General features: G+C 36.6%; 1 protein-coding gene across 2 annotated transcripts in view; it reads right to left on the reverse strand.

The window, feature by feature from the left end:
* PNPT1 (polyribonucleotide nucleotidyltransferase 1) overlaps window positions 1-15,810 on the reverse strand; it is a 47,794-nt gene that overhangs the window by 19,344 nt on the left and 12,640 nt on the right. For both annotated transcript variants that reach the window (XM_003787932.3, XM_023512108.1), the window contains exons 9-18: window positions 14,655-14,841; window positions 13,709-13,760; window positions 13,302-13,359; window positions 11,564-11,660; window positions 11,024-11,126; window positions 6,860-6,930; window positions 5,392-5,428; window positions 2,119-2,185; window positions 1,946-2,035; window positions 381-434 (exon numbers count right to left, since the gene is read on the reverse strand). In XM_003787932.3, coding sequence (XP_003787980.1) covers window positions 381-434; window positions 1,946-2,035; window positions 2,119-2,185; window positions 5,392-5,428; window positions 6,860-6,930; window positions 11,024-11,126; window positions 11,564-11,660; window positions 13,302-13,359; window positions 13,709-13,760; window positions 14,655-14,841 — 816 coding nt within the window. The remainder of the gene's footprint in view (window positions 1-380; window positions 435-1,945; window positions 2,036-2,118; window positions 2,186-5,391; window positions 5,429-6,859; window positions 6,931-11,023; window positions 11,127-11,563; window positions 11,661-13,301; window positions 13,360-13,708; window positions 13,761-14,654; window positions 14,842-15,810) is intronic.

The raw sequence follows: 15,810 nt of genomic DNA on the forward strand, positions 1-15,810 counted from the left end.
ATCACAGCTCACGGCAATCTCAAACTCTTGGGCTCAAAGTAATCCTCTTGCCTTAGGCTGCTGAGTAGCTGGGACTATAGGTGCTGGCCACACACCTGGCTAATTTTTCTATTTTTAGTAGAGATGAGGTTTCAGTCTTGCTCAGGCTGGTCTTGAATTCCTGAGCTCAAGCAATCCATCCGCCATGGCTTCCTAGAGTGTGAGGATTATAAGCATAAGCTACTGCACCTGGCCCCAGCAGCTATCTTGATAGCTCTGCTTTACAACTACCTTGCCTCTTGCCTGGTTTGATCATCTTACTAAAATCCAATTTCAGAAATCTAATAGTTCATACTAATCAGGTGTATAAAGTGTTCAGTATTGAGACATTATTTTATTACCTGCATCCATTAATGCTAAACTTCCCCCACATGCAGATGCCATAGAAGATGACCCTACAAAAAGAAAAATACTTTATGTTATACTGATTTTTTAAAATGTAGAGAACTATTCCTATTGGTTACTTCCTCACAAATATTCAGTTATAACATAAATATTTCATACTTTTTCTTCCTTTAGACAAACTCTCCTAAGCCATAAACTACAGAGCTGCATGGTTTAATATGGTAGCCACAAGTGGCTACTTGCATTTAAGTAGTTGAAATAAATTCAGTTCCTCTATTAGATAGCACAAATATAGAGGTTTTCTACCATCATAAAAAGTTCTACTGGACAGGATTACTATAGAGATTCTAAGAAGTACCCCAGAAGTACTAAAATACTTCTTTTATTGCTTAATCAGAAGTAATTAAAGGTACAAGGCTCTGGTTTTTTCATTGGACTGTAAGCCCATTTTAGTCACATCTAGTAGAGAACAGAAAAATCTTTAGTTTAAATTTTGAGATAACTTTAATGTTTTTCCCTTAAAACCTGTGATCATCTAATTTATATCTGATACACCTTTAAGAACCCTATCTTTGGCTCAGCGCCCATAGTTCAGCAGTTAGGTTCCCAGCCACACACACAGGTGCTAGTGGGTTTGAACCCAGCCAGGCCTGCCAAACAACAATGACAACTACAACAACAACAAAAATAGCAGGGAGTTGTTGTGGGCGCCTATAGTCCCAGCTACTTGGGAGGCTAAGGCAAGAGAATCACTTAAGCCCAAGAGTTTGAGAGTTTGAGGATGCTGTGAGCTGTGATGCCACAGTACTCTACCAAGGGCAACATCATAAGACTGTCTCAAAAAAAAAAAAAAAAAAAAAAAAGCACTCTCTTTACTTGCTACACATTGCTTTGGCTTACAAACTAATTTACTTAAATTTGACCTTTTAGTCCAGCTTGTTCTATTAAGTCCACATGGTAAATATGCCCTACCTAATAATCTATTTTTGCCATTCCTCTTTCTGAGCCAGCCTTGCTTTGTGGTTTGTTTGTAAAATAAAGAAACAAGCCAAACTGGATCTATTATAACAAATCCATATGAGAAATATTTGTTTTATATTACTTTTGAAACAACTTATTACCTAGGAACAGAGATTCAGACAAGAATGATTAAACATATCTTCTTGTACAATAGGCACGTATGCCCTGTAGTAATAAACATAATGTAACATTACTTTTGTAATTTTTTCTTCTTTTTTTAGCGATAAGGTTTTGCTCTGTCACTCAAGCCGGCGTGTAGTAGTGTGATCACAGCTCACTATAGCCTAAGCTCTTGGGCTCAAGTGCTCCTCTTGCTTCAGCCTCCGAAAAACCTAGGACTACAGGTGTGTGACACCATGTGTGGCTATATTTAAAAAAACTGATCTTAAACTCTTGCTCTCAAGCATTCCTCCTGCCTTGGCTTCCCAAAGTCTTGGGATTATAGGCGTAAGCATTGTGCCTGGCAATTCTGAAAAGGTGAGAAGAATGTACTAGGGAATCCGGTCATTTCTACCAAGAAAGAAATATTTTAATACCATACCATTTGACTCTAGGACTTCAGACGTAACTCTTATGGTGAAAGGAAAATCTTTGGGAATAACAGGATATAAAGCTTTCTCAGCAAGAGCACCTAAAGTAGAATAGAAAACAATAAGCAAAATATGTACCAAGTTTCTGTAAGAACACCACATAAGTTTACAGATTTGTACTCACCATGTCCAAGTTCTCTTCTATTTATGCCAGTGACTTTGCCAATTTCATTTGTTGCGTATGGAGGAAACTTAAAAAAAAAATACACATATAACTGACATGAGAAGATGGCGAAGAGATATTAGCAAATAATAAACAAGTTATAAGACAACAGAATTCCAATTTTGGTCAAAAAAATGTACATTCACAAATATATAGAAATTATCTGGTGTAAATTTAAAATATATACCAAATTGCTAAAAGTAGTTATTTCTAGTGTATAATTAGGGGGTGGGAAGTGGATAGTTATGAGATCTTACACCATAATTACCAGAATGTTTAAATGATTAAATAACAAAATATTTTTTGTTAAGGAAAAACAGACATATATTTACAAAGAAATACACATTAAGGAACCATAGATCTTTGTTTCCATATCAAAGACCACATTTTTATTCATTAAATTGAAATTTAATTCATACTTATATTCATACTTTTTTATATATATATTTATTTTTTTGAGACACCATCTCAGTATGTCGCCTTTGGTAGAGTGCTGTAGCATCACAGCTCACAGCAACCTTAAACTGTTGGGCTTAAGTGATTCTCTTGCCTCAGCCTCCCAAGTAGCTGGGACTACAGGTGCTGCCAAAGTACCCGGCTATTTTTTTGTTGTTGTAGTTGTCCTTGTTGTTTAGCAGGCCTGGGCTGGGTGTGAACCCACCTGCCTTGGCGTATGCAGCTGGCACCCTAACCACTGAGCAATGGGCACCAAGCATAATTCATACTTATACTTTACAGACTTGTCCCTCTCCATCACCTTATTCAGGTACAAAACAAAAATACGTGAACAGAGCATTGCATATTTTACAGCAGTTCTCAAATGTAATTATAAAAATACATGAAAGAAACACAGATCTTTTCCATAAACGTTTTTAGCCAGAGGTTGCAAGTTGTTTCATTTGATGGAAATGTTATTGTGATCACTTAAGATTTGAGAGATTAAAAATCTAGAATTCTAGTTTAACAAAAAAGTTTTAAAGAGACATGATAGAGCATGAATCTGACCATGCTTTGGATTTAGCATTCCATTTGTTGGAAATAAGGAAGAGAGAGAGGAGCAGGATGAACTGCACCATGAATGTGCAATTACCAATACTGGGACTGTGGGGACCTTTGCAGGTCAAATGGCTTTAGGGCTTCAACAGACAGTCTATCAAGAAAGGAATGTAATGAAAGAAAAACGTATAGATTAAGGCTGGGATCCCATAGCTCAGTGGTTCGGGCGCTGGCCACATACATGATCATGGGGAGTAGGGGGTGGCTGGCAGGTTCGAACCTGGCCTGGTCTGGGCCTGCTAAACCACAATGACAACTACAACAAAAAAAATAGCCAGGTGTTGTGGCGGGTGCCTGTAGTCCCAGCTACTTGGGAGGCTGAGACAAGAGAATTGCTTAAGCCCAAGAGTTTGAGGTTGCTGTGAGCTGTGACACCATAGCACTCTATCAAAGGCGACGTAGTGAGACTCTGTTTCAAAAAAAAAAAAAAAGGATAGATTAAAAGAGACTTAAAGAAATATCAAATTTAAAAAGAATGACCAGGACTAAACTACAGTATCTAGAGATGTACATTGGAAATACAAGGAAGTGATTACTATAAAACTTAGAAGAATATTAGTTACTCTTAGGGGAGGAAGGGGGTTGGAACTGGGATGAAAAACATGAGGGGCCTTGTCAGGTGGCTGGCAAGGTTCCATTTTCTTTTTTTTTTTTTTTTGAGACGGAGCCTCAAGCTATCCCCCTGGGTAGAGTGCCATGGCATCACGCTCACAGCAATCTCCAACTCCTGGGCTCAAGTGAGTCTCCTGCCTCAGCCTCCCAAGTAGCTGGGACTACAGGCGCCCGCCACAACGCCTGGCCATTTTTTGGTTGCAGCCATCATTGTTGTTTGGCGGGCCCGGGCTGGGGATTCGAACCCGCCACCTTAGGTGTATGTGGCTGGCACCTTAGCCACTTGAGCCACAGGCGCCGAGCCAAGGTTCCATTTTCTAACCTCGGTGGTGTTTACAAGGGTATTTGCCTTATATAAACTCATTAAGGCAAACTTTGTCACATATGGTTTCTCAGTACCTATTTTATAATAATTAAATTTTAGAAAATAGTTCATATCCTTCTTCCGTTCCCTCACCCAATAATCAGCTAGAGCAACATTTTCCACAGCTGTCCCTTTTTTAGATTGCCACATGTTCTCCAGCTCATGACAAAGAGTATGCTTTACTCAATTACAATTCTATTCTGGCATCTATAGCATCTGGGTATGTTCAGAACAAGGTATTTATAAGGCTCCAAGACCTGTATGAATCTCCAAGTTTATGGATATTCTGTAGCATACACTTTCTACATATAACATTATCTACTGATTACAGCAGGTTCAACAAAACTGAAATGTTGGGATTCTGGGCAGCCAACAGGAGTTAATCGAAAGTGTAGTAACTTGCTACCTTACATTAGCCTCCCACAGTTTATCTTTCAAACAATAAAATTACAAGTACTTCATATTATGTCTGATTCCTCAGGATCAGCTGAGAATAAAACCAATCATGAGCTCAACTAAATATAATGATCTCATATAAAGTAACATATTTTTAAAAACCTCAGATCCTCTACTTCTAATTAACAATAAAAATTACATAGCTAATAGGAGAAAATGATCTGTCGGTTGAGGTTATTTGCAGTTTTTTTGGCCAGGGCTGGATTTGAACCCTCCACCTCTGGCATATGGGGCTGGCACCCTACTCCTTTGAGCCACAGGTGCTGCCCCAGTTGAGGTTATTTGAAAAGCTCCACTTTTGTTTGATACACACATGTACAGATACCACTCTTTCTTGCCTAAAAAGATATTGTTTGCTAAATTTTCTTTAACCTTTATGTATGACTTAGAACAGGAAATTGATGACTGGAACATTCTTACTTATCTCTCTAAATCCCTTTTATATGCAATAAAATGACAGCCCGCAAATCAGCCTTAACAGATATATGCCAATACAGTAAAATGTTAATGTAGAACCCAGGTAGTGTGTGTATGATTGTTCACTGTAAAGTTCTTTCAACTTTACTGTATCCTGGAAATTTTTCTTTTTTTTTCTTCCTTTTTTAAAATTTCAGGTTCATGTGAAGGTACAAAAAACTAAGTTATTATTATTTTTTTGCATATGTTAGGTAGAGTCCCTCTTGTAGTTGTGTCCTGTACCCCTGGAAATTTTCAAAATAAAATGTTGGAAAAAAAATTCAACTTACCTCATAGTGCAGCATGAAATTTTTATCCTTTACTCCACTACAAACAAAATGCATAATATTAAAACATTATATTGATATAAATTTATTTCAATAAACAACTAGAGAAGACTAAGGAGATTTTAAAAGCAATTGGGTATTAGTAAGAGTTGGTCTGAAACTGAAAACCAGAAGGATTAGAAGGAATTAGATAGGACTAGAACAGTGGTTCTCAACCTTCCTAATGCCACAATGTATTTTCACTGTTAAAAAGGGGTCGCAACCCACAGGTTGAGAACCACAGGCCTAGAAGATGGAGGTACCCTGGCCAAACCCAGTGTTCCCTCTTACTGAGTGTCTTACCTCCCAGAAAGAAAAGGAGTTAAAGTGAAGAAGGGCAGGCAACCAAGTTTTGGCCCAGATGAAAGTATAGACAAAGTGTAAGAGCTTTCAATAAAGAGAATTATTAGGATGAGCATTCCACCCGTACGTGCATGGCTGCCCTGTCAGTTTTCTCAGACACAGGAAAAACAATTTGGGTGGCTATCTGCAAGATACTGAGGATTATCACTAATGGAGGAGCAGGAAAAGGGAGGTGGAGTCCTGTGGTCTTCTCAGGGAAAGGGAAGCAGCCATATTAGGTGCTAGGGAAAGAAAGAGCTGGCTGTTGAGTCACAGGGCTCAGATGTGGTAATGCTAGTGGGGACTCCACTATAGATCCTCCTTATCTAAACTGATCAACTTGACTTTATTGCTAAACCTTCAGAAACAGAGGAGAGCCACCTATTTCTTAGCACAAAATCACAATGCGGTCTGGGATTAGACGAGGTTTTTCTTTAACAGCCTCAAGATTATTTACAGCAAGAGGGACTGTTTCTATTTATTGGCTCTCATTTCTTTATTTTATTTTATTTTTTTTGAGACAGAGCCTCAAGCTGTCCCCCTGGATGGAGTGCCGTGGCATTACAGCTCACAGCAAACTCCAACTCCTGGGCTCAAGCGAGTCTCCTGCCTCTGCCTCCCAAGTAGCTGGGACTACAGGCGCCCGCCACAACGCCCGGCTATTTTTTGGTTGCAGCCGTCATTGTTGTTTGGCGGGTCTGGGCTGGGGATTCGAACCCACCACCTTAGGTGTACGTGGCTGGTGCCTTAGCCGGTTGAGCTATAGGTGCCAAGCCTTGGCTCTCATTTCTAAAAGAAAAACTTCTCTATTCAAGATTACCCAGGAAATCTGTCCTGAGAAATGATTCTAGAGACAAAGAATAAACTATATGTATTCACATTTAAAGAATTAAATGCTTTAACAGTATTTGTTCCAAACCAATGATTTATAAGACAATATAATACACAAAATCCCTTGAAATCATGACTATGTAAATATAAAAAATGAGCACAAAGATACAGGTTAAAAAAAAGTAATGACAAATAATATATCGCATGAACATTAATTATATACTGAAGATCACAAAACATAACATTAGAAATAACTTACTTTATAGCTGTCATAATTTGATCCGCCTTAATACTGGATTCCAGAGAATCAAATGTAACAGTACAAAGCACCTAAAAAGGAAGAAAAAAAATTCCTAGGCTTTAAAATACTAACCACAAAGATGAAAACTAAAAACAGTTGAAGAATCTAACTAGGTCTTAAAAAAATAGAGCAAATACATTCCACGTAAAGTTTGCCAGGGAACTCAATACTGTAAATTGAATAGATATCCAAACTAAATGTAAACCTCAATAATCTAAAGGTCTAGTATCATATAGACTATATATAAAGCACTGCACTAAGAATGCCGGGGAAAAAAACAGGAAGAAGAAATATTTATAAGAACTATGTTCTTCACCTATGCCCATAGGTGAAGCCTCAGTGAAGGTGCAGCCAATAAAACTGCCTGCTTAAAATAAAAAAAAAATTCAAATTTCTTTTGAGAGATATAACATAATCAAGACGTTCCACAATGTATCATCTACAAAATCCAGAAAACAGGAAAAGAGCCCATTCTTAAGAGAAAAGACAATGAAGACCAACCCTGAGTTAAGATGCTGGGTTAGCAAAGATTTTCAACAGCTATTATGAGTATACTCAAGGATACCAAAAAAAATCTGCAGAAATTCTAGAACTGAAAAATTTATTATCTCATATGGAAAGGATATAAGTCAGTCAACAAGAGGGTAAATTAACAAAAATTGCCCAATGTGAAGAAGGGGGGAAAAAGGCATAGTCTCAGGAATGTGTAGAACAGTTATCAAAAAACTAACATATGTGAACTTATTATCCCAGAAGGAAAGGAGAGCGAGAATGAGGTAGGAAAAAACTATTTGAAGAAATAATGGCTGACACGTCCCAAGTTTGATGGAAGATACAAATTTACAGATTCAAGTTCAGGAAACTTTTCTCAGGATAAATCCAAAGAAAATTATACTTTTCAAGTCATACTACTGAAAAACCAGGATAAAGAGCAAATTTTGAAAGTGCTTACATGAAAACAGTCAATAACATAACAAGAAGCAATGATCTGAATGTTTTTACTTCTCATCAGCAAAAAGTGAAGAACAAAAAACAATGGCACATCTTTAAATGCTAAAAAAAAATTCAAAAAAAAAAAAAATTCACCCAGAACTCTATGCCTAGCCCAAGATTTTTTGTAAGTAAAGGCAAAATAAAAATATTTTAGAAAAATAAGAAATAAGAGGTTGTTGTCAGAAGACCCACAGGACAATACTAAACGAAACTTGTCAGACTGAAGCATAACAATACTGAATGAAAACTGGATCTTCAAGAAGGAATAAGAAGCATCAGAAATGGTAAACATGTGGGTCAATAAAAAAGACTATCCTTTTCCTTCTCTTCTTTAAAATAACGTGATTGTTTACAAGTTACACCACTGCCTTGTGCAGTTTACATGACACACGTAGATGGAACTCATAGGACAACTATATAAAGGATGGAAGGAACAAACCTAAATGGTTGCAAAGTCAGTTTACCTGAAGTAGCCCAAAATTAACTTAAAAAGCCTCAAGAGGATGCCGTGATTTTGATAGTAACTAATGAAAAATGCTGCAGAAGTATAGATGAAAAGCAAGAAAAATGCAATTCTAAAAAATGTTCAATTGGGGGGGGGGGGTGCCTGTGGCTCAAAGGGGGAGGGGGCCGGCTGGTCCCCATTGCCAGAGGGGGCGGGTTCAAAGCCAGCCCCAGATAGAAACTGCAAAAAAAAAAAAAAAAAAGGAAAAAAAAAAGTTCAATTAGTCCAGAAAGAGGAATAAAAATAGGACAAAGAAAAATAATATCAATAAACCAAAAGATCTAAATTTAATCACATCAATCATTACATTTAACATGAGCAAACTAAATACTCCAGTTAAAAGGCAGAGATTATCAGAATGGATAACAAACATATACAGAGTATCTTGATAAAGATACTTTAAAAACTTCATTTTAGAGCTTAAAACAGTGTCTGAATCAAAAGTGAGACGGTCTACACTCACTGTAAAAACTGTGATTTGAATTGTAAAACTATTATTTTTCTCTCAAATTAACATATAAATTCAGTACAATTTCAACATAAATCCTGGGAGGATTTCCAGGATATAATACTGATTAGTACTAAACTTCAAATGAAAAGCAAATGTACCCAAATTATAACAGTTTGGGGAGAGGGGAAAACAAATTGGAATTGCTTCTCAGACATTAAGATATACCCTAAAATCATAATAATTAAAATAGTTTGACATTGGTTCAGGAAATTCACAAACAGTAGAAGAGAGAATATACTTAAAAAATGTATTATAAACTTTGACTATGACAAGGTGACACCACAAATTAGTGGGAAGAATAAATTATTAGTAAATGATGTAAAACTGGCTCACTATGGAGGTTTTCTACTTTATACTATACATAGGAATAAATTCTAAGATAGATTCATGGTCTACATTAGATAGTTAAAACTAGAAAGCTAATAAAAAGAAAAAGGAGGTGGATAATTTTGTAACTTTGAAGTAAGGGAGAATTTCTTTTTTTTTATTTTTTTTGAGGCAGAATCTCGCTCTGTCACCTGGTCTAGAGTGCCATGGCCTTGGCCTAAGCTCACAGAAACCTCCAACAATCCTTCTGCCTTAGCCTCCCGAGTAGTAGGCATGTACCACCACGCCTGGCTAATTTTTCTATTTTTTTTTAGTAGAGATGGGATCTTGCTTTACTCGGGCTGATCTTGAACTCTTGACCTCAAGTGATCCTTCTGTCTTGGCCTCCCACAGTTCGATTACAAGGCATGAGCCACCCCAAGGGTGGAAGGATATTCAAACTTTAAATAACAATAAAAGTTTAAAAAAACTTTAAAGACACAAATCATAGTGAAAAGGGGAGGGAGTAACTACATCAAAACTAAAGACTTCAAATCTACTCTACACATACAGAGGCTACTACAGGTAAAGTTAAAAGGCACACAACAAGGAGGCAGACATTTATATAAAGTCTGCTTTGTTACCGAAAAGGACTGATATTGAAAACACAAAGGAAATTACTGCAAAATACCAGATAAAATACAGTAAACAATATTAACAAAAAGAAAAGTAAGTTGGCCAAAGAATATGGACAGAAAACTGACAGAAGATCAAACCCGCAGCAGGGCCACCACACTGCCCCACTCTAAGGGACACCATCTAAGAGGAAAGATTGCTCCCCAGAGCATGGTTTATATAGCGACCATGTTTGATTGGCTACTATTATAAAGAGATGCTCGGCCTTACTAGTAATCAGGGAAATACAAATGGAAACAGGATACCACTTTAGAAGTTAAAGCAGTGATTAATGTAATAAAAAGAAAGCGGTATAAACATGAATAATACCATAAACTATGGATAAACACACAGGTACATAAGTGAACAGAAGGTGAACTAGAAGAATAAACGTAAAATATAAAAGAGCAGGTGCCTATGTAAAGGAAAAGAATAGGACTGAGGTACAGGATAGAGAAACAAATGAGGGCCTGGAGCAATCCAACAATGACAATATGCCATAAACTGAGGAACATGAATGACTCAATTTTATACACCTAATGTTAATTCCAGGAAGTGTAAACTAATTTATAAAGACAGAAGCACATCTGTAGTTGCCTGGGGTGGGGAGGAGAAGGCTTGTAAGCAGAAGGTATTAAAAAGAAGCAGGAGGACACTTCTGCAGGTGACTGGTATATTTATTATCTTGACCAGGGGTCCTCAAACTTTTTAAACGGGGGACCAGTTCACTGTCCCTCAGACCGCTGGAGGGCCGGACTGCGGTGGGCTGCTAACCAGGCCAGGCAGCGGCAGCGGCAGCAAAAACACCCGGCGAGTCAGATAAATGTCCTAGGTGGGCCATATGTGGCCCTCAGGCCGTAGTTTGAGGACGCCTGATCTTGACTGTGGTGACGGTTTTCCTGCCGTATACATGTGAGAACTTATCAAATCATATACTTCAAACACATGCAGTTTATTGTATGGCAATCTTACCTCCCAAAACCTGATAAATTATATTTTAAAAATCTCAGATACTAATCTGAATAAATGATACATGCAATAAAAACCCATAGCGTCTACATAATGTATTGCTACTATATCTAATTCAATAATTTTAATTCAGTAAATAATTGCAACATTGTACACGTATTACCTGTGTTTGTCCTCTTTGAAATAATGCTGATCCATGAAGAGTTTTAAACATATCTACCTCACAACTTATGTTCCTAAGTGAAGTCAAATCTCGACCATCACACCTATAGTAACAAAGGAAATAAGTATGTACAGCCATGATGGAAATAAGAAAAATGATATATCATTTCTTTATTTCTACCAGGAAGTTCTCAATCCTAGCTGCGTATCATAATCCCCTATAGAACTTTAAAAAATTATACAGATACTTGGACCCCAATGTAACACCTACTGAATCAGAACGCGTTTGTGACCTACATACGTGTGTTATTAAAGAGCTCCAACGGGTAATCCTTATGTGCCGTCAGAACTGTGAGACTCTCACACAAGCCCCAAGAGAGATGGTCACACTTTCACAGAAGCCACACACCCTTTCTTATTTTACCCACTCATAACATATTACAATTCTTTACTGTTCACTTGAAAACACCAGTTTTTCAACAAGTTCCTACTTGCAGCCATAGCAAGTGTTTCCATTTCATCAAAAAAAGTTTATGTTTACCTTTTGTATTCATTCAAAATAATACTTCTAAAAACCTCCTTTGCAACAACATTGAAGGATTCTATTATTTCATAAGGTTCGACCTCTGGAAATTTTTCTATAGAAAAAAAGATAAACCAAAACAAAAGTTTTCTCTTTTTAGAAGGTAAAGTTCACAGTATAAAATCAATTATTGTAGGAAAAAACTAAAGGAGATGACTCTCAACATTTAGATCTCAGGTAATTAAACAAAATATAGCAAATGTTCTCAAGCATGAAAGCCCCCCGTACCTGCCATGTGGGTGGTGCTGGGAATTTAAGTTTGCTTTCTCTCAGAGCACTAGTGTTTTCACATCAGCTCCCTACTGTACTGTTACCTGACAAATCCAGCTCATCTTATGAAAAAGTCTGACAGTTTAAAGAGTAGCCAGCCTCATTGGCCTTAGGAATCTTTACCTTAATCTGCAAATTGGAGAACAATTATTTTTATATGTTATAAATCTTTACCAGCTGTTTTTTGGCTAACATTTATCAAGTGCTTTCATGAGGCACTTTATGGGTATTTTTTAAAAATGCCTTTGATCTTCATAACAAATTATGAGGTTAAGTCTATAATTATTCCTAGTCGTCTGAAGAAAAAGACCGAGGCTTAAAGTGTGGAGTATGGTGGCGCCCGTAGCTCAGTGGGTAGGGCGCCGGCCACAGACACTGAAGCTGGTGGGTTGGAACCGGGCCTGGGCCTGCTAAAACAACAATGACGACTGCAACAAAAAAAATAGTTAGGCGTTGTGGTGGGTGCCTGTAGTCCCAGCTACTTGGGAAACTGAGGCAAAAGAATCGCTTAAGACAAAGAGTTTGAGGTTGCTGTGAGGTGTGACACCACAGCACTCTATCCAGGGTGACATGACACTTGGGACTGTCTCAAAAAAAAAAAAAAAAAAAAAGACCAACAAAAAAACAAGATGTGGAGTAAACTACATAAAAAATTGCCATGGAGAAATATGTTAAGCACTGTGTTAATCACACAAGAATAATTTTTAATATTATACTTTAGTAAATAGGGTAAAATTAGTAAGAAGTGACTAAACTTTTTCAATGACAATTAGAAATAGTAGCCTTAATATTGATGCTAACAGCAGAGCTTTTAACCTTAGAAAAAGATACTCATGTGAGAGGATATTTGTCTAGAAGAAAAATTAACAAGATCTGTGTGTCATGCTTCATTCACACTCAGTTTGTGTGAGATTGATATTATACAGTAAGATCCTTTGATTAGGTTTCTAGAGAGCTAAATCATCTAAAATTTCTATCTTAAAATTCCACATGATATTACTGAAAACTATGTGCCATGCACAGATGTAAATTCATTAAATCCCTATAAACTAGGTAATATTAATATTAATTGCAGTGTTACAAATCAAGAACTCAAGAATTTTAAAGAATATCTTGGGGTTTTCAAATGACAGCACACAAGGTTACAGATCGTGGAAGGTAAGAGTTTGATCCAGGAAAGATCATGAACATTGGACATTTACTACGTGCCTACTCTGTATTAAGTGTAGAGCTGCTGGCCACGTTAATAAAAGTTAATTTAACAGTAACTTTGTGATGTATCATTATTGCAAGTGTACTAAAGACAAAACTGAGAAGCAATGAGAATAGCTCATTTTTCTGAGGCCTTACAACCAAAATTAAAAAAAAAGAACCAAACATTATTTCTTCTAAATGTTTTTAAGTAAAACATATAAATAAAATTCACCTTTTAGTTGTTCCTCTGTATCTAATCTTATCTTATTAACAGCGTCATCTCTGGAAATCTAAAAGAAAGTTGAGGTTATTCTATATCTGGCAAAATTAAACATTTCTATTTTAAAATTATACCATTAACACATTGATAGAATATTTATATTTCTCTAATGGTAATAGTTTAAAAAAATTTACAATTGGTTATTGATTTCTGAGAAATAGTATCTGTTTAATTCATTCAAATATCTCTAAAACTTGTATTAATAAACAAAAAAGAGAAGCAAACATCTAGGCTTTTATTTAGCTTTTTGTTTATAGAGTTTTAATAAAAACAGGACAAACAGCATAAAATTACATGAGTTATGACAAAGACGTATTTCTAGGAAAAAACTTCCTAAGACAAAATTCAAGTGTACCTACTTTATCATGTTTATAATCCGTAAAAACTGCATAGAGTTTCTCCATGGCGAGTCTATAGTAAGCATAAAATAGATGATAGCATAATAATATTTGAAAACATGACAGTTTCTATTATAAACAAAACTGAAAAATTTAATAACTGAAAATTTGATAACTATTTCATAAAAATTAAAAATATTTATATACATACCTATCGATCATTGCTAATTTGTTTACTTTTCATGATATAGAACACAAATTTCTTCCTTCCCATCTCTCAGGGGCATCATTTACAGGGTACTATGGCTCACCCTTCTGTTAATTATTCTGTTAATTCCACCTTAGATATTTCTTTGCATATGCACTTCCTTTTAAACCTCTTGCATTCTTCCACTGTATCCATCCTGGCTTAGTTACCACAGGATAGACTTTTACTAGGGACAGTTTACATAACCGTTTAATTTCTGACTGATGACGGTGAGACTGGCGTTAAGGGAAAGTATTATCTTTTTCAAGTTATTTCAAATAAAATGAGATAATTTCCTAGTGAGTCATTCATATTTATGGATGCCTGCCTAGATGCCAGGAACTACTCTAATTGCTAGGCATGTAGCAGTGGTCGTAACATCTGATGTCTTTTTAGAATCTCAATAATTTCCTTAGATATTCAAGTATCCTATACTTTATTCTTTTCTCCAAGACAGAGATATGGGGATTAACTGTATCTTGACCAATAAACATACTCTAAGTTTAATTTGAAATTCAAAGTTAGGCCCCAGAAGAGGGATGTAGATTTATCCTTTTAAAAGCATTAAATAGGTACTTAAGACAATGACTCTAAAACAGAAAATTGCTATTGTATTTATAAAGTAATGCACAGGCAAAGCTTCCATGGGAAGGTTTTCTTCTCCAGAGGAAGTTAAATCTGGAGACAATTTCTTATTTTCTTTTATACAGATGTTCTTACTTATGAGCATGATTCACAATCTCTGGAGAAGGGGTAAATAACTTCTGAGGTGTCCTCTTGTTAACACCAATTTCTTTCACCAATTGCTGGATGCCCTGAATTATTTGTTGAGTATATTTCACTCCCACTTTGATAGCATGGCAAAAATCCTGCTGTAAAACGTTCTCGGCAGAGGCTTCCAACATAACTATTTGAAGAAAAGGAAAACAAGGATTGCCATTCAATCTTTTACCAATATAACATTAAAAAAAAAATGATATGACACAATTAGACCAACTTTATTTCTTAGTGATATATCCACCTTGATTTCTTTCCTCAGAATCAACATATTTTCAAAATATAAGCAGCAATAAATGAATAAAGAAACATTAATATTTGAATTTAGGTTTATATTTTCCTTAAACTCAATGAGGGGTTTCTCATAGAAAATAAAACAAAAAAGAAAATAATTTTTGCTTTCAAGTAACAGTTTTATTTTATTTTTTTGAGACAGAGTCTTGCTCTGTTGCCCAGGCTAAAATGCAGCATAGCTCACTGTACTCTGCACTCCTGGGTTCAGACCATCCTCTTGCCTCAGGCTCTTGAGTAGCTAGGACTACAAGTGCACACCACCATGCCCAGCTAATGTCTAAGATGTCTGGAGGAATGGGGGGGTCTCACTATTGCCCAAGCTGGTTTTCAATGCCTTCCTGGGCACAAGTGGTTTTCCTGCCATGGCCTCCCAAAGTGCTAGGATTATAAATGTGAGCCTAGCCAGTAACAGTTTTATTGAAATGTAACTCATTGTTTTATTATGTGTACAAAGTATACAAGTGCATTTATCTTTAAAATATATACTATATATATATATATATATTTTTGAGACAGGACCCTCAAGCTGTCCCCCTGGGTATAGACTGCCATGGCATCACAGCTCACAGCAACCTCCAACTCCTGGGCTCAAGTGAGTTTCCTGCCTCAGCCTCCCAGGTAGCTGGGACCACAGGGGCCCACCACAACACCTGGCTATTTTTTCCTGTGAGGTTTTTTTTTTGAGATGGAGCCTCAAGCTATCCCCCTGGGTAGAGTGTCATGGCATCACAGCTCACAGCAACCTCCAACTCCTGGGCTCAAGCGACTCTCCTGACTCAGCCTCCCAAGTAGCTGGGACTACAGG

The sequence above is a fragment of the Otolemur garnettii genome, unplaced genomic scaffold (assembly GCF_000181295.1).
Source record: "Otolemur garnettii isolate 467f Iridium unplaced genomic scaffold, OtoGar3 scaffold00024, whole genome shotgun sequence".
Taxonomy (NCBI): domain Eukaryota; kingdom Metazoa; phylum Chordata; class Mammalia; order Primates; family Galagidae; genus Otolemur; species Otolemur garnettii.